Raw genomic sequence first — 26,698 nt, forward strand, 5'->3', positions numbered from 1 at the left:
AAAACAAATTATAAAAATGTATTATCAAGAAATAATTATAAATATGTACAGTTTTACATCGATTAAATGTAAAGTAATCTATAGTTTGGTTCAAAACTTTTATCGCACAACCCCAGACGACCAAGGAAGCTATATAGGTACATCTAACAATATTATCAATTTTATACATTAAATAAATAGATATTTCGAAGTCCCCACTTTGCCCAGTGTTCCACTAAGCCTCGCGCCTTTACATAATACGATAATTTGTACATCTATTGTTTTAAATGATTGTGCATTAAAATACATATCATTAGATTTTTTTTACGGTGCTGCAATTATGTCAGTATCTCGTGATTTATTATGAAGAATTTAGTTAAGAAATTGTTATTTTAATTGGATAATTGTTGAGTTTGTATATGCGTTTGTAATTTGTATGTATAATGTGTAATATACTTGTGTAATATTAAAATAAACTACCTATCTGAATATATTCTATTATAGTAAAACATTATTTTTTAAATGTTCATTATTGCATACATTTAATTAAAAACGGCAGATCCGACGTTTAATTTAATTATAAGTATAAAAATATAATATCAGCTTTGTTCAGATTGAAAAATAATAGCATTGAGTACTTGATATTAAATTAATTATTAATTAAAACTATAAATTATAATAAAAGTTATGAAGTAATATGAATAATTATTATCTTTATTTTAATATATTTTATAAACGTTTATATGATGTAATGTGACCTGCTGTCCATTTACAGACGTTTTATTAGACGATGATAGTTCTATTCTGATTAACTACTATTAATTTAATTTCATTAATTCAGTTAGGTATTTATTGAAGTCAAACAACCGTGAAGTATAAACATACAAGAATTCAATTATATTTATACAAATATATGGTACTACTCTAGTGTATTGGTATCTTAAATGTTAAGAGTGCATATTTTCTAGAATTTCCTCACTCGTTTTAATTAAACATCACCCAAAAATCTCCCACTCTAAAACATAATTATTATTGTTAATTAAGGTTGTTCAGAAGCTATATAATATATACTTACACGGTACACGCGGACATAAACGTATCGACTGCTTTAAGATATGAAACTGGAGGCAGCGCCGCTTGAGATTTAGCGTGTTGTGTTGACAACGTCAATAGAGAGGTAACACCCAATGTCACACGGGCTGGAGCAGCTTCAGGTTTAATCCAAAACGAAACCCACTAAAAAATTTTTAATCTAGCTGTTTTTTGGTATGATTTTAAACAATATTTTTAACAATATTTATCTACAAACATGTTATAGACATATAGGTAGTCACTAGTTGAGCATAAAAGGTAGGTAGGTACCTAACTAATGAACATTCGTTTTCGGTTAAGTTATCACTTTCCGACTGTCGTTATCATTGTTTTAATAATATTAATGATACACTCAATAATTGGTAGATAATAATAATTTCAAATTTGCAGTTAAATTTCCAAATATAAAATACCCAGGAACAGGCCCCGTTCAGAGGCTGTCAAAATTGATCCATACCCCCGAAGACCATTGCAGGGTCCCTTGTGCCACCTTATGTAAGTGTAAAAAGTATAGTCTATTGACTATAAGATTTATAATCAAATTTTTGTGAAAAATTTATAAGTACCTGCCTATATTTAATATCCCAAAATAAAAATTAAATTAAAAGAGGTTCATTCATGATTTTGCCCAAAATTGAAATATCTCTGAACGAACCTATCAAGAATTTAAAGATCAATACAACTGCTCTAAGGTTAGGCCTGTAAACTGGTTTTCTTAAAAAATTATTTTTTGTGTAAGATAACATCTAAAGAATTTGCGTTATGATTTAATTATTAGGTATATTTATTAATATATGATTGTTTGCTTGAATATTACTTATTAGCTGGTGTATTAATAATGTTAACTAGAATATAATATTATTATCATTATTTACTTACAGACATAATGACGATAAGACATGTAGGAATATAAGTGTGAAACAAATAGTATCCAAGTCTTCGTTTAAGAACAAAAATAACTTCAAGACACGTAAAATTTCCTGAAAATTTAAGTACGTCAGTTAACGACATATTTTATTTACAATTTCTAAGTTCTAACTAATTTAAACTTTTAAGCAATAAAATATGTTAATTGGTTAGCATAAACTACACAAAGTTAAAAATTTATTCCAATTGTGATTATGATATCCTACAAGTTAATTAATAAAATCGTTATTAAATTATCAACCTAGATACTCAAAAATAAAAATATCTTGATTAAAAACAGAAGAATTGTTTGATAAATTGTGTTGAAATGTAAGAAATTGTTATAAATTGTATTAATTGTTTTAAATACTTGTGGGAATGGTAAAATAGTATTTGTGTTTGATATTCAATATATATAAATTGTACAATGCTTAAGTAGTTAAGTTACACTGGTTTATTTTTGAGGAAATATTTAATGTTCATAATATTATTGTAAAACAAAAATAATTAAAAATATAATGAGTTATTGTTCCTACATATTTATACAATTTTAAAAAAAAAATATTTCCCCGCGATTATCAGAATCTTAAAAAATAAAACTGTAGTATTAGTTAGACATTTCGAGTACCACGGCTACTCAAAAAAAAGTACATTAATGCCAATAATAGCCTTCCCTTCCTAGTTATTCAATGGGTAAACATATACTACGGCCTCGACTTTGGTCTATGAAATACACAGTTATTTACAGTGAGGGGGGAGGAGTAAATATGTATTTGTATATTAATACACGTATTTAAATATAAACATTTTACGTTTTTATTTAGTGAAAAATAGCTGAGAGTAAGGGGCAAACACCCGAAATCCCCAGGTGTATATGCCATTGGCAGTGATACCTAATATAGATGATGTGTATATTGTATATTAAATTTATAAACATTAACAAATATTAAGAGCAAATGAAAATGTATACCGGTGGAATAAACCTGAGTGCAATCAGCAGTTTGATTCTTGACTAACTGTAACTGGGGCAGTTCAATGTTTTCATCAACAACCAACGGTACCTCTGGATCCCATTGGAATATCATGTCATCAGTGGTATGAGACACTGAAATAAATAGGATAATTCAAGTTTACTGTGGTTTTGCCATTAAACGACTTCTTTGATCTTACAGCTCTCCATTTGAAGTTTGCATTCTTGTGTATCATGTGGATATATCATGAAGTTCATTGCACACGATAATGTTAACGTTAATCTAAAAACAAATAATAACTTTAATGAATATTAAATTGGCTTTATTGTGAAAATAATTATTCACGTTGATACGATCGTACTTGACCATGTAGAGAATTGTTTTGTCTTTATAAAGCCACATGTAATGATTTGGAATTGTCATCGTTTGAAATGTAACGGCTTTCGCATTCTTAAAAAACGAATCTGGTCTCCAAATGTTTTTTAACCAATCAACTTCTAATAATCTGAAAACAAGATTTATTAGACATATCAATATCACATTCATTATATACAGTTATTACTTATTTAGTATTTACTGTACCTACAATTTACTATTTAGTGCTGTATTTTATATGACATCTAAATTGTTATAATCCCTATAGGTACTAACATTGTACAACTGCAGTAATATTGATTCATATTAAACACTTTTCATTGGTTTAATATAAAATGATGAAATGCATAATATATTTTTATAAACACTAACCTATATTCGGAAGTCATATTTTCCGGTAAGCGAAGCCTATGATCCTTCCATGTTTGAGCAAAAAAAATATCAGCAGCGTACGTCTTATGAAAAAAATTGAAACATTTAAATGTAAAATAGTTTTTAATTAAAAAAACAATTTGAGTTACCATTGCATTTTCGTCAATTGAATCTAAGCCCATCACCGTAACATGAAAATGAACTTTTGTTGCCGTACCATCTATTTTGGGTGGTCTCATTTTATCATACTGCTTGGCATCTTCTGGTAGAATATCTCTGAATTCCAAGCATTTCGAATACGTAAATTGAGAGCTATTTAAAAGGTAACGGAAAATGAATTACAAATAAGTTGAATAATTCAAAATTTAGGATTAAGCTGGTGTTAAGTATAAACACTAGAGATGAAATATTTTTAATACATCATCTAGATAAAATTTAGGAATAACTTTTTTTATTTATTAATATAATTGTTTCAATACACCTGGTATTTTTACAATGTTTTTACAGTGTTGCTATTTTACAGATTACAAATCATAATATAATATAATCATAATAGGAATAACTAAAATATGTATTAGCAAAAAAAAAGTAGTGTCAATAGTTTATGTAGGTTCTCCATTAAGATCTAAGATGAATAAGTAATTGGGCATTTTTCTTTTTCTTGGAACTATGGATCGTATTTTTATTTTGAAAATCTGAGTACCCTACGATTATAAAACAATATTATTAAATTATTTGTATTATTACTTACTTGATAACATAAAGGAAAATTATAAGCTTAGTTATGATAGCACTGGATATTTTATTCGTATTCCAGTTCTTCATAACTTAATTGTAAACCTAAAACATGAAAATATATAAATAGTTATATTTTAATTACCTAAATGCTATTAATTCTGGTTTTATTTCATACCACAAAATTAAAATATTTATGAATATACAATGTACATAAAAAAATCAATAATAGGTCATTTATAATTCATTTTAAATGTATTTTATGTCATCTGTTAAATTAATATTATTTGTGTCCTTAATTTGATCTTGTTATCAAATGTTTAACTTATCATAAGATCTGTTAATCTAGTTTCAATTGTTAATATTTTGTTCTTATAAGCCGTATGACGTTAATTCAAATAAATTAACAAATACATTTTGTTAATAAATTAAATTATTTTGTTATTCCTTCGTCTTCGATAACCAAACAAAATTGTATACTATCAAAGTGTTTCGCACTATTTCTGAATTTTAATACAAATCAAAATAACTTATATAAATTTAAATGTTTACAGTTTAGACGTATGGTAATAGGTAACTAATAATTTGTAACTTAAGTATGATAAATTAAATTTTAAATTTGTATGATCGAGTGACATATTATCTATGAAAATGTAAAACTCAATCAATATTATTTGTTCTACAATTATTGAAATCTGCAAACTAGGTGCCTAAATTTGTTATTAGTGTAAAACCAAAAAACTTGTGTGGGATAAACAGTGCTGAAATTCAAGTATGAAGTTAGACACTCAGAATGCGATCCTTATACATGATAAATATAATATATTTGTTCACTTAATATTCATGTATCTCAATTGAAGAAATTGCTTCAAAAACCAGATATGTCCACTTTTTCATAGTATTAAATTAAAAAAATCCCTGTAGGCTACATGACTAGGCAACTAAACTAGTAAGTTATAATATATTATGTATAAGTAAGTATAGATTCACCTATAATGTTTAAAGTAAATTGAATTATCTGATTTATGCTTCAAATAATGATTACATTTTAACATAACAAGTAATATATGCATACATTCTACAACTTGATTAACATTAAATAATACTACAGTTCTGTTTTTTTTAAATATAATTAAATATAACAAATTTTTTTCACGAAAACCCATAAAATGATAATAATATAGAGGAAAAATTCAAACAAGTCTATGTCGGGTCAAGTTCAATACATTTTTTAAAAAAAATGTATGTAGAACATAGAAAAACCAATAGTGTCATGAATTTTTCATAGAGTTTAAAATTGCAAATGCGTATACATTTCGAACGATATTAGTATTTTTTTAATCATCCTGAAATGTTTCAAAAAGTTAGGTTTGGCAACAAACCCTTCAATTTATATAATTTATTTTTTGGGGGAAGGGAGGAAGATTAAGACGCCCTTTCATCAATAATTGTGTATTGTACTTAATATTAATTCAGTATTATGTAAATTTAAAATCATTATTTTGTCCAAAACGCACAGTTATCTGTTTACACGTATAGAACAACTGAGCAACTACTATAACTGCACAGTTTTTCTTCAGACATCGCCTGAACTCGCACAGTCCAAAATTTTGAACTGTGCAGTCATACGGTTTTCATTTACACATGCAGTTAGTTTGCTCAAACTTGAGTTCATGCGGTCCGTTTACGCAGTTTAACTGAACTTGTAAACCCACCTTAACGCTTGTTTGATTCTATGCAAAAACAGATGAAAAATCTAAAATTGTTCAATGACGTGTGGTTCGCGTTTAAAAACACTTATTTACGATGTTACGTAGAAGCCCGACTATCGATTACAAATTGAAAACTGATGGTACTTCGAGCTGGTCTGAATATTGTTAGCTCTCTCAGCAGTTTTTGATAAAATTGCGAAAAACTGAGTAATGAGAATAATGCATGCGGCTGGGGCGATTTTTAATACATATTATTATGCTGTATTGCCGTTTTTATAGTGTAATTTTGTTTCAGAACGTTTTATACTTGAGACTTAAGATAATGTCCATTTTTTTCGTTTGGTTAAGATTATTATTACGGCGTTTAAATGATATCGATTTTTGAAGTCGTAATTTTACTTTACTTTTAGCTCGACTTATGTTTGATTTAAATATTACACGACATATTGTAGTGTTTGCTATATAAGTTAACTGCCTTGTATCAGGTACGAGGTTAGGTGGGTACGAAGTACGATTGAGCATAGAATATTTTATGTGACGTGCCACATTCACGTGGCCAAAATTTTGCAATTTCTCGAGCATTATTACACCAGCTATTATGATCCAAGCCCACCTCGCTATTTATCGACAATGTTGTCGATTAATATCGACGTAGTAAATTGCTATAGACGTTTTAAACAATTAGCAATACGCTAAAATATAAGATGATTAAGACACAATTTCAAAATTATAATAGAAATAATATCAGTGTTCAACTTATAGTCGTGTCACATACGGTGCGTTTCATACAGTGCGTACAATTTCGATATTTTAAATATGAATCCATAGACAGTTAGGCAGAAGTAGATAACATTTTTATGCATGGTTGTGTCACTAACGTTATTGTATACGATATAGGACTATGTTAATTTGATGATAGTTGATTTTTATGCAAATTATATAGATACGTAGGTTATGTCAAACACTCAGATTCTGCTCTACAAGTTCGAATGATGTCAGCACTTTTGTCTGTAACGGTGACGTACATAAATGCTTTTATTGAATATTATAAAACCCCAACTTGCATATTGTATATTCACATGATTAAGATAATTTAACCATTCATTATTTCGAAAATACGAGTATTTTTGTGAAGTTATACGTATATACTGTATAAATGCACCTGACTTGAATCTATATACAATATATATGTTACCGTATCAATTATGTAATGCAGTTTATTAACTATGTCTAACGAATATTTTCAGTGCATAGGCGCAATTTGGGGGGGGGGTGCTTAGCACTCCCAATTTTGAAATTAGCACCCCCAATATTTTTCATATTTATTTTCATTTTAATAGCCATTATGCAGGCATCCACAACCATAAGATAAAATGAAAAAAATAAAGGGGCTTCAGCACCCACACATTTTTTATTGAAATTGCGCCCCTGTATCAGTGGCTTATTTGCGGGGGTTGATCTGTGTGGTATATCACCCCACAGAGCCTTTTTTATAATATTATAAATGTTGGAATAGTTTAAAAGTAAAATCATGGCCTATAAAAGTGCACTTTTCGGAAAGGTAACATAACAAGAGGAGAAGATTGAGGGGCAGATATCCCAATGTCCCCTTAGCTCTTCATATGCAAAATAATTTTTGTCGTATCAACACCTAGAAAAAATCCTAGATATACCACTGAATTATGTCATTAATGCCTAACAGCAGTAGACGATAGACATTTACAGACTATATATACCTAGGAAATGTTGCAAAAATAAAATAATTTGTTACGTAATACATTTTTACAAAAATGATCAGGAAATCACCATAATGTCTACTACTGCAGGTTAGACCATGTTGATGATGTTATTGTTCCTAATATTTAAATTGGATGAGAAATTAAAATGACGCTGCAGAGTGCAAACAGAAAAATCGGTAGGTAAACTTTATTATAGATAGGTAGGTACTACACTAGTATATAATTTTTGAAAATGCATGAACGGGGGGTAAGTCGGGGAGCTGTTCCGTCTATCCCCCACGTATATGTAAATATTTGATATCAATAAACGATGAACTGAAAAAAAAGGTAGGAACTACAATAGTATATAATAAGTATGCAAATGCCAAGTGCGAGTGAGTGTGCGTAAATCTCATAATTTATAACACAAATAAGCATACAAATTATACCAAACGTTTTTTAGGAGTTAAATGTATATGAAATTTTCTAGATTCATGCTTTCGAATCGTGTAAATGTGTGCGTAGTATCTAGTAAGTGATCATTAGCATTTAATGCGAGTAACTGCAGGGGAGTATTTAGAAATGTCTAATGATGGGGGCACATCCAAAAAATTCAAATTGAGTGCACGCACACGTCAATAACGCACTACAAGAATATTAATATTGTTTTTTTTTTTTTTTTTGGTCATTTTTTATTTTTTATTATTAACTAACATTTAACTTTTAACTGTATCCGATAACATTTCTAAAAACATATTTGATTGGTTATGATATTTACTCGAAAACAACTTTCTTACATTTTTAAATTAATTTCTCCACTTCAATATTTTAAAATTCTTAGTACTCGAAATGTAAAAACGTTAAAGGGTCTAGTGTATAGGTACACATAACACATTATGATATAGTCAGAAATATTGTTGTCGACTAGTCATTAACGTTAATATTTCTTAATTTACGTCTTTGACAGCAAGTGTTAGCATAATATAAGATTGCCGACCGTAATGGGTATTTCCGATTTCATATAGCGGACTGACTGAACCTCCTATTCGATCTTTGAATCGTAGTGCGTTTTTTCTAACTTATAGAGAACACAACGGATCATGATTTAAGCATAGCGTACATTGGCTGTACACCGAAAATGTAGCGATGAAATAATCAAAAGGAGTATGCCCGTACACCATCTGTCCTGTTTAATAAGTGACTTTTTTACATTATATTATATTCCGAGTAAAGCGACAAATGTATTGATTCTATATTCTATATTCCATATTTCAATGAATGGTGAGTGTTTTTATTTCTGAAGACACTTTTATAAAAAAAAAAAAAATGCTTTAATCTTCGACTTGTATATCTGTTTTTAAAAGTGAATCCAGTTGGTGCTTTGGGATAAAAATTAAAAAATGATTGTATAAAAATAAATAATAATGCAATACTTTTTTTACTAATTAAGTCTTAAAAAAGCGGGTAAGTGGTAAGTGGATGTCGCTCAGCTGTACAGTAATTTACAAGTGAGTCGCTGTAATGGATGGTGTTAAATTTTAATTCAATGATATTGTATACAAAAAACGATTCTGAGCGGAGACGATCCGTCAGTCTAGAATATTACTTAGAAATGTAGTATATTTGACGATATTATTGTAATTGTGTGTAATTTATTTTATTTGTAACTAGTAGATAAGCATTAGTACTAAGCGGTAAATTAAATTCATTTTTGACAAAAAAAAAGAATACACTTGAAAAGTCATAGCGTGTATAAAATATAGTAATATACTATTAAAGTTTAGTATATCCACGAATAATATTCTTAATTTACAACGAAATAACCTAAATTAATACGAAATTTCGTCCTCATTTGGACATAACTTTTTTTTGAACAATTGTGGTTGTATACTTATATATTTTTAGATTTTTCGGTTACAGAATAACCTATTAGGGTGGAGCTTTGTCTTAAATTTTCAACCCTTAAAAACTATAAAATTATTTGTATATTTTGAATGATATGAATTTTGTCAAAGTTTGAACTTTGAATGCTTATAAACCATGTATTTTTAATATTTTGCAACTGATTTTGTAAATAGATATCAGGAGCTTTGTATTAATTGTCAAGCTTTCGACCCAACAAATAAAATTGTATTGACAATTATAGAAAAAAAAACTAAAAATATTTGAAGCATCAGTAATAATAGGATGGAAATCTATGGCAATAACTCACCTGGGGATTCCACACTGATCAATGCAAGAACAGACTGCATAATAAACATAAACATAATGCTATAGTATGTAAGTACCCAAGTGACTTTCGAGTTTCACTGCTGCAGCAGTCGTATTATTAGTGCAGTAAAAATATTAACAATTTCATGTTGGCAAAAAAGTATTGGATGTAGATGTTGTATTGTAGGTACATCTATAACCTACCAAGCCAGCACATAAACGAGTTAAAAGTCAAAGTTAAGTTAATTTTAATTTATTAATTTAAAACGTAATTTTCATTAACTTGCCCAGGTTTGCAACCGACTATATAGCTGCGGTATCGACGGAATTGAGTATGTATTAATATGTATAAATTATAATGTGGAGCAATTAGTTCACTTTCATTGTTACAAAAGTTTAATAAAAATATTTAATTGAATTATATGTCGGGTTGCATACAAAATTAATTAATTTAATAGACCAATCGTAAGCCACTAGATCGTGTTTAAGGGAGAATTAACTCGCAATAATTGATTCATTAAACGTTTAGCGATTGCTCATGCAACCCGGTACTAGTATTGTAAAGCGTTTAATAAATTCATTCGATTTCCACTGTATATTCTCATAGTTTTTGAGAAAAATAACTATGTTTATTGTATTTTTTAGGGCAATATTGTTGCAATGAACCTAAATCAGATAGATACTTATTTCTATAGAATTTGAACTTGGATTTCACAATATCACTTTAACGTGTAATTAATTTTAAAAAATGTCAATGTTTAATAAAAGTAAACTAGTCCGTCTAAGTAATACCATATTTTCACACAATCGCATGCTTTTATTTTAACTCGAAATCATAGTATTATCAAATTGACTTAACCAACTTGCATTACACTTGGATAGATACAATTGTGTGTAAAATGGAAAACATTTTTTTGGCAGCCAAAATAGTACATTTTTCAGAACACACTATATCGTGGTGTAAAAACGGAACAACACATAGTAGTGACTTTAAAAAAATAAATATTTAAACAATTTTACCTATATTTTAAAATACAGCAGACTAATTTAAAACATACTAAGTAAAAAAAAGAGTATTCATTTTTTTTTTGAGTCTGTGAGTTTCTTTTAAATTTAAAAGAGAGCGATAAAATAAAAAAATGTTTGGAAACACGGTGGCACTATGTCGTGTATTCGTATTATGCTTTATTGAATTATTTATTGAATATAAAAATGTGGATTTCAAAATTAAATTAGTCCTTCAAATCAAACCTAAAACACAAAGTTAATAACTACACGGAGGCAGAGGGTGACTTCATTATTTTTGAAGAAACGAAAAATATCAATTTATTTTTTTACAAGCAAAATCACTTGTATTTATTTATAAGAATATTATAGAAATCGGTCATGAGAAAAAAAAATATCAAGCCTCACATTAAATTAATAATGCGTAATATGGCTCGACGACTACTAAGCTAGCAAACTATTGGTAACTTTTCGAGAGCACAAGTCAGCTTCGAGTGTGCTTATGGACAAAAGTTGCTACCTTCGCAAAAATCTCTCCCCCACCGCCCGGCCGTTACACTTTTTATCGTTCGTTCACGCCAGAATCTTTTATTTTATTATTATTATTTTATTTTTTAATTGCATCTCATACTAAAGTGATGACGTAAAAGAGTCTTAAATGTCTGTGTGTCAAAGAGATTACGTGCATTGATACTTGAAAATACACCCTCACACACATATGTGCATACATATATAGTGGCGATATTTCATTAATGTAAAATCTAACTTAATGTAGTCTGCTTGCAATTTAAGCTCTGCGGTTGTTCAAATTATCATTATATATGATAGGCACAGATACAAAAAAATATCGGTTCTATAAATATCACATTAAAATACTAACGCAGTACGTGAAATGCCGATATAGGTACATATATACAACGAAAAAATCAAATTAATTAACTAGTCGACTTGGTTAATTGGTAGCTATAATATTATAATTATTATATTCCTGTACTTGTTATGTAGACGAAGATTTTATAATTAATTAATAATTGTATTGATTTTAGTTAGAAGGTAAAATATTCCTGTAAGTAATATAATAATATACGTATTGATTTTTACGTTGATTTTTTTACATTTCGTCGGCCCAATTCGCAAATCACTTAGCTCCAAAAATGCCATTTTGGGATTATTTGTGATTAAAACTAAGAAAAAAACCTAATCGTATGATAAGGTCGTTACTGAAATTATATAATTTTATCCTCTATGAAATTGATTGTTAAAAATCGTCATATCTCCGATGTATGATATTTAAGACCTAGAAAAAGTCGAATCTCCATATTATTATTGTAATAAATGATGGAGATACGACCTTTGCAATTTAGGGCGACGGTTTGTTACTAGGTATACCTAAATCATTCAAGCTACAACGTATCATTTTTATACATTACTGAGAATCGAGCAATCAAATAAAATAACCGCAGCAAATTTCAAAACAAAATAAAACGAAACAGATATTATTCGTGTTTGCTTTACGTGTACCTCGGTGTCAGACGTGTTGATTATTGGTACTATAGTGTTTAGTGTAGATATTGGATATAAATAGGTAACAATCAGAAACAAAAAGGAATTCTGCTTTAAATATTTTTAATTTACAAGAGTAGTATTTTTGCTCTACAAATCTCATATTATTATGTCCACGAATAAAAATTAAAAATATTTAAGGCAAACCCCAAATGGCAACAGTATTAACACGATTATTGAATGAGAACATTTTGGTACAATTAATATTGAATAGTAACCGAACAACCATGCAAATATTATCATATCAAATCATAGCAAATAAATGTGGTCATTTTTCTAACCTGAGATACCGATAATTCTGTAATTCAAAAATATTGATTCACTCAGTTGGTATTTGCATAAACGATTTCACATAAAGCATTTAATTATACTCCTGTAAGCATATTTTTTGTAAAAAAAATAAACTCTTCAGTAAGTAAAACCATACATGATATTTTCGCTCATTCATAATCTAAAATAAATTATAATTTGATACAAATGGTCTAAAATATAATCATAACATAAATCAGTCACGTATTAATTCATAAAACATGTGTTGTACATGATTTACGTGGAGATATACTCAGTAAACGTGCTTTATCTATCGCATCTCAGATGCGCTGGGTATATTCAAAATAAGGGGGAATACTTACAGCCCTTAAAATTATTTTGAACCGCTTCCATTATTATGCACTTAACTAAAGAAAAATGTACAAAAATAATATGTGACGATGGTTTGAAATCAATCATAGCGTAACATATTTTTGAGAGCTTATATAGATATAATATCAACCAATGAAAAATAAATATGGAAATATTTTATCTCACATATCGATGAAAAATAAATTACCGGGTGCAACGTCTTTATAAAATACAAAATGTCAATTAAATTTTTTTTTGTTTTTTTTTTTTTATTGTTACCTACTTAGTCTCGACTCTCGGAGTCGTAACACGGTTATTTTCGAAACGGATATTTCATCTATGTATAGTACGTCGATGACGCGGAGTCACTGACACCTTCTAAAATATGTAAATTGAAACAACCGCAGTACGCCAACTACGTTATATTTTATCGGTCAAGATGCATTTTATTGTCATTATTTAAATGTCTATAGTTTAAACTATATCAACTATCAAGTAACTATAAAGGTACCTACTCAACAGCTTTATATACCTACGTGCTAAAGCGCAATAATTGATATTTGATATTTGATTTTGACATGAAATAAATATTGGTGGACCAAATAAAAATTCGGGTTCTCGACTTAAATTTTTTTTTAAGTCGAGTAGGTATTTTTTTTTTTGTATCAAAAAAATTAAAGTAAACCGCTACAAAAGTATTTTGATATATATTCATAGATTTAAACAATTAAAACAGCAAATACATTTTAATAATCATCTGAGCTATATTATTATTATATTATGATTATGGACGATAATCAGTTTCAAGCACAAATACGGCCATGGAAATAGTTAACTTATTTAACAATTAATTAATATTTACGTAGATATGTACACGTCATTCATATGAAAAAAAATATTCTTATTTATTAAAATATTGAGATACGACTTTTAAATATTAAACTCCAGCAGATATATTTATTAAAAATATAGTGTTTCTAATAACTGAATAGATTTTATTATGTATATATAAATATTGTTATGTACGATATTTGACTCACTAATATGTTATACGAAGTAATACCGTTTACGTCAGTAGGTAGTTGTTGGAAGACAAGAAATATTATTTGCGAATAATTTATTACTACGTACCCAAGGGCCGATCAATTACTTTTTCTAAAAAATTATATCTTACGAAACAATATTATATATCATGACTTAAAATACGTTTAAGAAATGAAATATAATTTCAGTGCATGCGTGATTGTTAAATTAAAATTTGATTTTTTCTATTAATTAATCGATCGGGACCCTCGGGCAAGCGGCGGCGTGTGTATGAGGGAGCGTGTGATGGCACATATTGAAATTTCGGGTTCAATTAAAATATTTCTAGCATAAATGCATAATGTATGCATAGCTCAGTAGCACCCAGACAAGTATCCTGGAAGTACAGCAACTGCATGTCTTCTGGAAGGTGGTGGGTGAAAATTACTGGTGTCGCAGGGAAATGTTTGTATAAACTAAAATAATTCAATTCTGTGGACTATAATACAGTGATTTACTGGCTCGTTTAAATATCGAATCACCAAGACACCAAAGCCATTCTGAAATATTTTGTGAGCGTAATAAGAATAACTGTCGAAGTAATATTTTTAACACATAAAAAACAATGCTACTGGATGGGTATATATTTCTGTTGATTGCATCACGTGCTCTCAAAATTTGTCCGATGTGTGTGTGTGTGTGTCGTAACCATTAACCCCAAATAATATTCCTATATATTTATTGTATGTGACTGCCCACAGGTTAGATTAGGTTAGGTACTTACATGTATTTGTCTAGGTGCGAAGAACGGTCGAGATGTCTGTATTATCGGCGCGTCAAGTCCACTGCAGCTCGACGAGTGAAAAATACATGTAATCGGTCCGGGAAAAACGCAGGGAAATATTATAATATTAACATGATAATATTATATCGTGGCGTACGTGGCTGTTACTCGCATCCTAGCCAGCAAGTGTTACGCGAGGGCGTTAGAGATTGATTGACCGGCTCTCCTCAGTGGTGTGTGCTTGCGTTCCTTCGCCCTCCGATATTATGCTGCATCATACGTCATTGTGACCCATATATATATATACTGTTCAATCGTCGGCGACGGCAGTCGAAGAATAAATAACGACATTAAGAAATGGCAATCAAACGATGATTTCCACATCGGTTCTGAAATGGAATAAGTACCTATTATTATAATGTATAATGTATATGTGTAATATGGCATATTGTATATTATTTCATTATATTATATTACCATATTATTATTATTATTATTATTATTGTTCTATTAATTAATTTTAGCGGGCAAGTACTTCTGCAATTGAATTGTTTTACTCGCACATTATACATATTTTATTATATTATTATTACGTCTGTGACGACTTTTAATGGTTGGAATAAAATATAGTACATACATATTATACGTATATTATTTTTGCGTTAATTAAAGTTTATTGTTTTATATTTCATCTAAACTATCATAGCGACATACCGTGTCACTACTGCATCACCGACGGGCGACAATTGCTCGCAATTTCTAAAAGCAGTTTTTTTCTTTTAATGTAAACTATGCATAAATAATATATATCTAATTAATAATTTTCTCCTATGCATAATATTATACACCTATTGTAGTAATGTAATGTACCTACCAATAAGTAATAATATCTAAACTATAATAAGGTTTTTAATTAATTTTTTATTTGTCATCTTTTAAAAAACAATTGTAACTTAAGCACTGTATAAATATTTAATGCCACCCTCGTTGCATCATGTCTGATCCTTAAGTTGAGTTTTGGGTAGAACCCCAACAGTCTAATTTAATTTAAGTATTAAAAAGTAAAAACTGTTTTAAATAATATTGGTGTAGCAGAACACGGACGATTTTGAATTTTTTTTACCATACAGTAGGATTGCGATATTCCGGGACAATAAAAAAATTAAATGATGTCAAAATTTGAAAAAAAAAATGTAAAAAATCACCTCGATTTGTCTACCTATAAGTATAAGACCGACATTATTTTTGTCAAGGGTGAGTTAATTGAATCATTGGTTTTCTAAAATATGCATTCTAATGAAATAAATAAGCTTATAACATATTACAGATAAAAATATATAGGTACTATTATTATTATACATACTCAGTATAACCAAGCCCGTGTTCTTTTCAGGAGCCGAGATATTATAATAACTATTGTATTATCCATTAAGGTAGTCATAATTAGTTATATTAAGTATTATTATCTCATAACAATAATATACCTAAACGGGGTATTTGGATGACTCTGAAAGAGTTTTCTGGACAAGGGACAATTAGTTCAAAAATGGTACATTTTCGTAAAATACGAAAGATGCCAAACCATGGATTAACATGACTTCCACATTTAAAAAATTCATTGTTAAAAACACAAACGAAATATAGTTATAGTTATACCGGCTTTACCTGCCTACATTTAACAATGAACACAACAATATTTGATCGATTAATACTTATTGTTTATTTATTGTCGAATTATAGGATAATATCAAAAGTTGAAATTCTAAATTTTTTCTGATAACATGTGTGGTATACTAAAAACTGAAGTTTTTGAAATTTGGCCGTACCTATGTCATAGAATGTGCCACTATTTTCAAAGACTCCATCTCAGATCTAGAGCCAGCCGTAACAGTGTTGCAATATGAACATATAATTTCATTTGGAAAATAGCTTAATTCTCTTAAATTTGTACCACCAATGGTAGAATAATCGAGGTGAGGTTGCAAAAAAATACACACAGTTACTTAGTTAATAAGAATATTATAATTCAAAGGTAGTTTACATTACGGATATGGAGTATAATATATGACAGACATTTTGTAAATTCCGTAAATTTAGGTACCAGCCACCAGGTACATTTAGTACACATTAATTATATATGTATTTATTTATTTATTAATAGCTAACCGGCAGTTCCATTTGAATACAGAAGATGTAAGTAATCAATAAGAATTATTACTTATTAGATATAATAATATAAATAATAATAATGCTAAATAAAATACAAAATTACAAACTAGAAAGTTGTTAAAACAAAAAGAAAAGTAATTAAACGAGTAGAATAATAGATAAAGCGAGGTATGTTCGTGATAGCTTTAAAAAATATCAAACTAGGTATTCAATTGTAAATACTAGACTTAAGTATAGGTACCTACGTCTTTACTATTTTACACACTTGACTGCTGTGTACCTGTGTTTCTATGACTGTCGACAACAGTACCACACGTAGAATTTGACGCTTTTTCGAGAATTAGGTACCGGCGAAATGGGGGCAATTCGTTAAAATAAAGTAAACAGATATCTCAAAATTACCTGATCACGAACATTTAAGTTTCAACTACTTATTAATTATAACTTCGCATCATTATAATATAAAGTATAAACGCTGAAATGTAGTAGTAAAAAAATGTGCCTACTGAATATGTTTAAATATCATGCATTTATGCATACTTTGAGTTACATGAGATTCATTGACAAAAAATATGCATTTAATAATTTTTTTTTTCATTCTTTGATTTCAAATGTTTTCAAATTGAATATTAGGGTACGATAATTATTTTAAATTTAGGTACATTGTAGTCATTGATACAATGATTATTTGAAATATTATGGACTATGTATGATTTTCTTGTATATCCATCACTTCTAAGACCAATTTGAAGTATCGATAGATATAGTTACGAATTTACGATATGTTCACAGGATTAAAATGTAAAACCTTTAGTACATTAAATTATTATTATGAGCTATATTTATCACCAAATATATGTTAAAATCATAAACAATGAATATGCAGAAAATGTAATCTTAAATTAAAAAAATTTCTTAAAATTAAAGTCTGTAATGTGAATGTCAGTCTAGGATATTTTATATTGTTATTACTTATTATTATTATTATTATTATACGGTAGCCGATAAAATGAATTAATATTATTCTTATATTATCAGTGATGCTGGAAAAATATTAAATATACTTGTGTAAAATTGATCTGTTTTGGAATCAAATTACAACAAATTAACAACAATCGTTATTCTTTGTGTTAATATGTAATTTTGTCCAAATTTGAACTTTAAATGTCTGTAATAAATAACTGTATTTGTATATTTTTAAAGTTTTTAGTTATGGAAAAAACTGCTTAAGTGAAACCTTGTTCTAAATTTTCAATTCTTAGCTATAAAAATAGAAAATTGTATACATTTTTAACTACAAAATCATTTTTCAATTTTCAATTTGATAAATGTTGTCAACATTTGAACTTTAAAAGCCAATTAAAAAAAAATCGTGTCTATGTATTTTTAATATGTAAACTATGAGGAATCTTAAATTTTGACCTCCCGAATGCACCAACTAGAGTGACTTTCCTACCAGAAAAGATGCTGTTAAATAAAATCGAACCGTGTTGACAGACATAAAAATAAAAAAATAAAAAAACACACATCATTGTAAAATCAATACATTCATCGCTCCACTCTGAATCTAAAATGGATTATAAAATTGACTTTAAATATTTATTAAAACAAATTCTCGTGTATAAAAGTATATTACAATTTTTAAAAGTGTAATTTTTTTTTTAAATGGTATTTAAAATTTTTAAATAAGTACCTATGATAGTAGTAAAAGTATAATTTTAAAAAAAAATTGTACAGATAGCTAGATTTCATCAACTTGTTTACCGAAGACGTAGCCTAACTCGTTATTTTGGTTTAAACATTTCAACTATATATACTGACCGATAATATATAATAAGAACTACGAGTACCAGATTTGTAATATGTTTCTGTTATATTTATATAAAATCGTATTCTGTAAAAATCTCAAAATAAAATTGATGTATAAAAAAAAATAGAAAATGATTCACTAAAAAATGCAAAATAAAATGTCTTAATCTCATCCAAAACTACATAAAATAAATTTGTTATAACACAAGCGTCACACAGTAAGCTTTGGAAAACAATGCATATAGTGCATCGAAATCCCAGCCGTAATTACAACTACGACAGAGGAATATTAATAGTGCACGTCTCTAAAAATCCCAAGGCAAGTATAACTTCACTTGAGACCCCAAAACTATGCACTACAAATATGCACTTCTAGTTAATGTTAATAACCATTTGTTTTTAATACTTAATTTAATTAATCAATTAATAGATATAAGTATTAAAAATATTTAAACAGTTATATGCTTAACATTTTTTTTTTTAATTTATGAAAAATGCAACAAAAAATTTTAAATAAAAGGCAAACAGTGCATTCAAAATAAAATTATATTCTTAGCTATATAATACCTTTGTGATAGTATTTGTTTCTTACACAGCTATGATTTACTATGCAAAAGTCCTCTGCCGCAGTTCTAACGTAATAATATTACACCCGACTCATAAGTACCCATTACTTATAGTAAAATGTGTACAGGGGTATAGGTACTCGAAAAATAATATACTCTATTCAATATTGACTATTGTGTACATAATATTACGTATAAATTATATACCTACCTATAATTGCAAATTAGTACCATGGATATTTTAAAATCACTCCGTCCGCCTCGCTGTTGCTATGCGTTGTAACTCGCTGCAAAAGTACGTAATGTTTGCCTGGGGCTATATGGACGAATCGCGTATTATATTATAAAATGTCGACGACGGTCTCAAGTGTCCGCGAAGATCGGTACGCCATCTAGCGCTGTGCTAATTTAATTTTTGAGTGTATATAGGTGTAAGGCAATTGATAAACGATCGATACGTTTTTTGAATGAACAAGCGAACGCATCACAACATTATTATATTATTATATTAAATTTTGCTTAGTCGCACATAAAAACGCCTCCATTCACGTTTCTCGTGCGCTCTCGTGTGATCAGCGCTCCTCATTATCATAAGGTCGGTATAATTATTATTGTCAACAGAGACGCAGTACTTACGTGCATTCGTTTTTTTTTCCTCGGCGAGATGATTTTTTACTTAAGATTCACGACAGATTTTTAACGTACATTTTTATTAATTTTTTTTTTTTTCTAACCTATGGATACAATTAATGTAGACGGCATCGCCTACCTGTGTACCGTTCTAACTTCTAATATGTAAATAATAAAAAAAAATGACGAACGTGGAAATATATTGTACTGAAACATTGCATTGTCGTGTGATTATTAGATTATTAGATGGGGACAATAGTTTTGACTAGCCCATATGGCTAACTTATAAAAATCTGATCGTTTCGCTTGCAAGTATGCTTTTACTTGCATTTTTATCAAACTGCCATTGCCGTCTCATACATTTTAAGATTTAGATATTTTTCAGTCTGATCTTTTCGATATAATCAATTTATAATTAACTTATAAAGTAGTTTAAACATTCAACGTATAGAGTAGCAGATAACTTTTTAAAAAATAATGTACATTGTACCTACAAACTAAAAATCTTAATTGAATAACAAAAATATTTTCAAGCTATTAGTGCATACTATCTTCTTTTAATTATTCCAAATGTATTCACTGAATTATCTAAATCTATTAACCCTAACCTAAAATATCACTTTTGACTATAATAACTAACTAATCATTTACCCTTGATTTCTCAGGCGTATATGTGTTCTAAACTACTTTAAGAAAAGAAAAAATGTACACAATAATGTTTTCAAATCGTAATATCTATGTTATTAAATTGAATAAATTCCAAGCGGAGTGATGAATGTATTAAATTAACAATGATTTTTTTATTTTTTGTGTGTGTACACTGACGCTGTACACGATAAGTAGTCGAAATAATGTTTCGATTCTCAACTTAAGTTTATTTTCCGATGGAAAAGTGAATCTAGTTGGTGTATTCGGGAAGCGCATATTCCCAGTAATTTTCAAAAGCACCGGAAAAAACAAAAAAAAAAAATAAGGAAAATGGGAACTTTTACACTAAATCGGTTTTCGACAAAATAAGTGAAACTTTAAAAAAAATTACAGTAGATACATGAATCTTTCATTGAATTTTAACGTTTTCTATACACCGTGACATTTTCAAAATAATTTGACGCAATTATATGTATATGCAATTTTCGTTTATTTTTTTTATGAAGGTTAGGTTAGGTTATTACTAACAACATGAAAATATAATAAAACAATCCTTATAAGTTGTTAGTACCGGAAATAAAAAAAAAAGTTGAACGTAAATCTACAAACAATTTTTATGAGCTTCTGAATTTCAAATTTTAACAAAATGAGTAAAAATCACTGAAATTCACAAACTATTTTAAGTTATAAATTCTTAAAAAATGTTCTTTATAAATAGAATTGAAAATTCAATACAATATTGCTCATAAGTCTGTCTACCGTCATCGAAAAAAAAATATATAGTGAAATTAAATTTTCATAAATGATTTGAAGTCCAAATTTTTTTAGCATTGGATTTTATACGATTTCCCTATTTTGTTGTAACTAAACTAAATAAACCTCTAACCGTAGGTCCTTAGATACTTGAAATGTACACAAAAATGGTTTGTGTTGTCATTTTTTATACTTGATAAAATTTTCAAAATATTTTGACTTGTTTAGAGCTGTTTACTGACTGTTTCAATTTGTTTAGTTTTTTTTCTGTAAATGTCAATAAAATTTCATATGTTAGCTCAAAAAACTTAAGAATTGAATACAATACTCCTAACATATTTATACAGTAACAGTTTAAAAAATATTAAAATACATTGGCAAGATTTTTTTTGTAAGCATTTAAAATTCAAATGTAGACATAATTTATTAGATCATTGAATTTATTAACAGATTGAAAATTTACAAATTATTTTGTAGTTAAAAGTTTATAAAATGTTCAGTTTTTATATCTAAGGATCGGAAGTTTAAAACGATTTAACCAAAAGGTCTAAACATTATATAAATACAGTTTTTTTACATAGTTATTTTGTTGTAATTTAAAAATATTGTTTTGGAAACTTTTACTATTATTATATTTTATACTCACAATGACCTTTTCAAATGCAATTTTTTTAGCAAAAGTTAGTATACCAATTAATGCTTCATAATAAAATAATTAAATTTATTCACAATGATATCATAAAATATATCTACTTATTAATATTATTTAAGGCTGGCAGTCAGACTTCGCTCAGAACTGTGGCGTATTTAGGATTTTTTCATGGGTAAACATAAATTAAAAAAAAATTTAAGCGTAAGTGAATTTCCACGGCTTGTCGATATGGTACTAAGCCGCCACGAGCCGGGTAAGCTGCAGTCCTTAAGAGGACGTTATACCGGCATGTGTTGTCCCGTCTTACAAGAGCGTAACATACCAAATTTTACGTTCGGCAGATCACACTTAGCTCTGTTAGCTTAAAAATTAGAGTGAATTGACCTCTTATTAAAATTAAAGGTAAGATTATTATTACGGAGGGCTTCTCGTGGGCTTTATATTAAATTTTAATTTTAAAGAGAGTTATGAGTATTTTAAAATTGTAAATTGTTTGAACAACTTACAATACTCATAAGCATAACTCTCTTTTTAAAATTTAAAATATAATAAAAAGCCCACGGGAAGCCCGCCGTAATAATCTTACCTTTAATTTTAATAAGAGGTCAATTTTCTCTAATTTTTAAGTTAACTGAGCTAAACCTAACCTAACGTAAAATTTGATATGTTACACTCTTGTAAGACGGAGACAACACATGCGGGCACAACGTCCACTTAAAAAAAAGAGTATTTGACATCTATTTATGACGTGTTGGTATGGTCATGTAATAAAAATATATTGTCGGTCTATTGCGTAAGACTACTCCGACAAAACGGACTACTAGTACCAGGGGCGCACGTACTAGTCACTACTTTCTCGAGTTTCGTCAGCGGCGGCGGCGGCGGCGGTGTCGCGGTCGGTTGCCGCCAGTGGAAGCGTAGCGTCGGCGGCCGTCGTGTACAGTGCTCGCCGGCCGACACGTCAAGGCATACACTCCTGTTACATTTTCCTTAGAGTTTCGCCGAATATTTTCACAACAACCATCCACAGTTTAAACCTAACCTACAAAAACCCTCCTAAAATGCCCATAGAAGATGATAATAATAATAATAATCTTCGTACAAGAAAATAATATTGCCGGCTGACGGCTATTATAATTAATAATGGTCGCGACTCATACGACGTTTCCACGATATTTCTTTGCACGCAAGTCAGACCGTTCAGCGACGGTATCAAATTTCAAAGGGTTTTAGGATTTGAATTTCAAAACAGCGGAAGTGCCGTTTTCGAGTAAATTTCATGACAAATTCAAATATGTATTCAGAAGTCTTATCCGATGACCAGGACAGTCGGTTTATCCGGTGTAATGTGGCTATATTTTGGTAGAAAACACAGACGGAATGGGCAGAACCTGATACAAAACATTCTATTTTTTAGTTAATTTTTTTTTAATAATATTTTACAGCCAATAATTATTATAAAATAATAAGTTTTTTACATTCAATTACATTCTTGACTCCTGTCTTCGCCTATTAATTTGTTTGCAAATCGTTATATTATCATTTATTGTTATTAGTCAATAGGTACTAAATAATATTTTATTGTGTGCCCATAATAGGGACAATATAATAATATTATTAAACACTAAACGGTAAAGCACAATATACTTAAAGAAAATACCATTTATTAGTATTTGGTTAAAGATATTCAAATTAAATTTTATATTTACCAATCTCAGTATCTTCCTATGTGATTCTGGTTGTTATCAATAATTAATAATTATATTTGAATGAATTTCTTGACATGTATCAGGCACTATATTTAAAAATACCATGTCTTAACTATAACTTAACTCGTATTCCACCAATTATAACTTTCGTGTAGATAAGAAAAGAGATTTAGACATAACATGTCTTAGGTACATGAACATGAATCAACAATAAATATGATGATAAGTACGAAGTACTTAGGCATGTTACGTCTGTCGCCTTTTCTGCATAATTAATAAATACTCGCCTACCTTTCGATTACGAAATATTAAAATTATAATTACGATTTCAAAATCTAATCCAATTTCATGTTAAAATTTTTAATTTGAAAAAAGAAATCATTGAATAATATCCAAAAAAAAAATATGTCGACGTTTAGTTTTGAGCGAACAAAATATAGTCTGTATAAACTAATATGACTTATAGACTATAGTAAAATTCACATTCAAATATTCAATATTGGAAAATGACTTATTTTATTTTTCACAAACGGTATGAATTTTACATGATTTCTTATAGAACTTCCTTCTCGCAAGCTCCCACGCATTAAATATATACATCTAGGTACTACTGTTCTAATATCTGAAAAAGCGTATACGAGTAAGCTTAGTATCGTGTGTGTGTGTGTGTGTGTGTGTGTGTGTGTGTGTGTAACAATAAAAACATCGATGTTCCAAAAAAATATACAAATTGTGTATAGGACATATAATTTGAATAGGATGGACGACGTTCCGGTCACAAGAGCGCGCCACCAATACATGATTTGACATGATTTGTCGTATACAAATCAAGAAGTATTTATTAAATATTTAAATGTAAATTTAATAAATAAAATAACAGTAACCTACTCAGTGACAGGTGTCAGGTAGGTACACTCGACACCTACTAATCAACTATACAGGCATACTGGAGATACAGCCCAACGATTTTCCCAGTTTTCATCGAGCAACTTATATTATATTCGTATAAGAATATGTTTATGGTATATTATACAGTCATTGTGGACTATGCCGATGAGATATCAGAACTTTTCTCGGTAGGCCCGGCTGCTGGTAACGGGCAGCAGGTTGTTATATATTATAATTTATAATTATTAATTAGAGGATATCTGCTTTGTGACATTAGAGACAAATATTGATGTCGAAGACATTATTAACATTGTTAAAAATAAAAGTGATTTATTTTAAATTACAAAAGAAACTTTATATTTTTTTGCAAATTTCACATTATATTTTGTCTTCATTAAGTGCAAAACATGAATTTAGTTTATTGTTTAGTAAGTACTAATATTTGAGAGCAACATATTCTATACAAACTAATGGGTAATCAATAATCATGGATTCAATTTGATTGATTCCATAAAAAAACACATCCAGTAAAATAGTTTTTCCTGGTGGAATTATTTTCATACCATTTTCACTGTGTACATAGGTACGATATTAATGTATGATGATTTATCATACACCTACCTAATTAAGTACGTAGGTAACAACAATAAAATATTAAATATTGTAAACTGGGTACCCACCTACTCGAACAGTATGCTAAATCATGCTGCACTGTTAGTGGTTTAATATGCTACGTGTTGCTATAATGCCATCTACAAAAATATAAGTACCTTGTACCTATCTACCAATATGGTAATATCTATTCAATATTCATTAAACCTATCAAATTGTTTTATACCTAGTTATACTTGCAATATTACATTACTATTATTTCTTAGTTATTAGGTACCCAATATGAATGTTTCAAGTCGTTTCAACTATGAGCTGCTTGAAATGTTTGTATCGATATAATATTATATCATTCAACATTAAGATATGTGAGTACCTACGTTTTTTCAGAACTCAAATTTCGAGAAAATTAAGTATTTATATGTTTTTTGATCATTACAAATAAGGTCTGTGTGGTTTTATGATCTACAGCTGCACGCTCGGTATAAATGTTATTTTTTTTTACCAAATGTAATTTGCGTTATCGTTTAATCAAATGGTCGGCTGATCTGTCTCTAGGTACTCATAACAGTTATAATGAAAAAACTACGAATATTGCAATTTATTCCGAATAATATGTCATCAGTTTCTCTGCGTTTTATGATGATTATCAATTATCACATACACTCACGTAGTGCACCCACATAAAAAAAAATTATTATGAAATCAAGACTCTACGCTGTGTTCATGTATATGTTACGGGCAAAGTGGAAAATTCGGGTAATGTATACAATGCCCGAGGTATATTGGGAAATGTAAATTGTGAAGTATTTATACAAATAATCTGCATAATATATTTTGTTAGATGATAATGATAAACTAATATGAATTTATAATCGACATCTGATTGTGCTTGCATGTCGTTCAAGTCAATTTGACAGCGAGAATTCATTTCAGAAGATATGATTGGTTTTACAACCAACCCTTTTTTAGCTGTACTTCCCTTCTTTTTACACGATTCGCAATTATTTAAGTATAACATTATTACATCTCTAGTTATATTTTTGTACTTTTTATTAATCTCGTGTTCCATTCTATTTCTACCTCCATGTCCAATTGACAAATGAACTTCATGTATAATATCATATAACTGAACATTATGCACATAATATTTTATTGCATTACCTTTAAATACATTTAAAATTTAATTAATTAAAAA

At 28.7% G+C, this 26,698-nt stretch overlaps 1 protein-coding gene across 1 annotated transcript in view; it reads right to left on the bottom strand.

Annotated features, from left to right (window-relative positions):
* Window positions 1–19,964, bottom strand: part of LOC111031303 (glycine receptor subunit alpha-2-like) — a 28,117-nt gene extending 8,153 nt beyond the window's left edge. Inside the window, exons 1-10 of the mRNA XM_022311186.1 lie at window positions 19,823–19,964; window positions 15,068–15,456; window positions 4,447–4,535; window positions 3,845–4,007; window positions 3,696–3,778; window positions 3,310–3,453; window positions 3,148–3,230; window positions 2,948–3,082; window positions 1,951–2,051; window positions 1,055–1,215 (exon numbers count right to left, since the gene is read on the bottom strand). Of these exons, the coding sequence (XP_022166878.1) occupies window positions 1,055–1,215; window positions 1,951–2,051; window positions 2,948–3,082; window positions 3,148–3,230; window positions 3,310–3,453; window positions 3,696–3,778; window positions 3,845–4,007; window positions 4,447–4,520 (944 nt within the window). The 5' untranslated portion in view covers window positions 4,521–4,535; window positions 15,068–15,456; window positions 19,823–19,964. The remainder of the gene's footprint in view (window positions 1–1,054; window positions 1,216–1,950; window positions 2,052–2,947; window positions 3,083–3,147; window positions 3,231–3,309; window positions 3,454–3,695; window positions 3,779–3,844; window positions 4,008–4,446; window positions 4,536–15,067; window positions 15,457–19,822) is intronic.
* Window positions 19,965–26,698: the final 6,734 nt, after the last annotated feature.

Source organism: Myzus persicae, unplaced genomic scaffold (genome assembly GCF_001856785.1).
Source record: "Myzus persicae strain clone G006 unplaced genomic scaffold, MPER_G0061.0, whole genome shotgun sequence".
NCBI lineage: Eukaryota > Metazoa > Arthropoda > Insecta > Hemiptera > Aphididae > Myzus > Myzus persicae.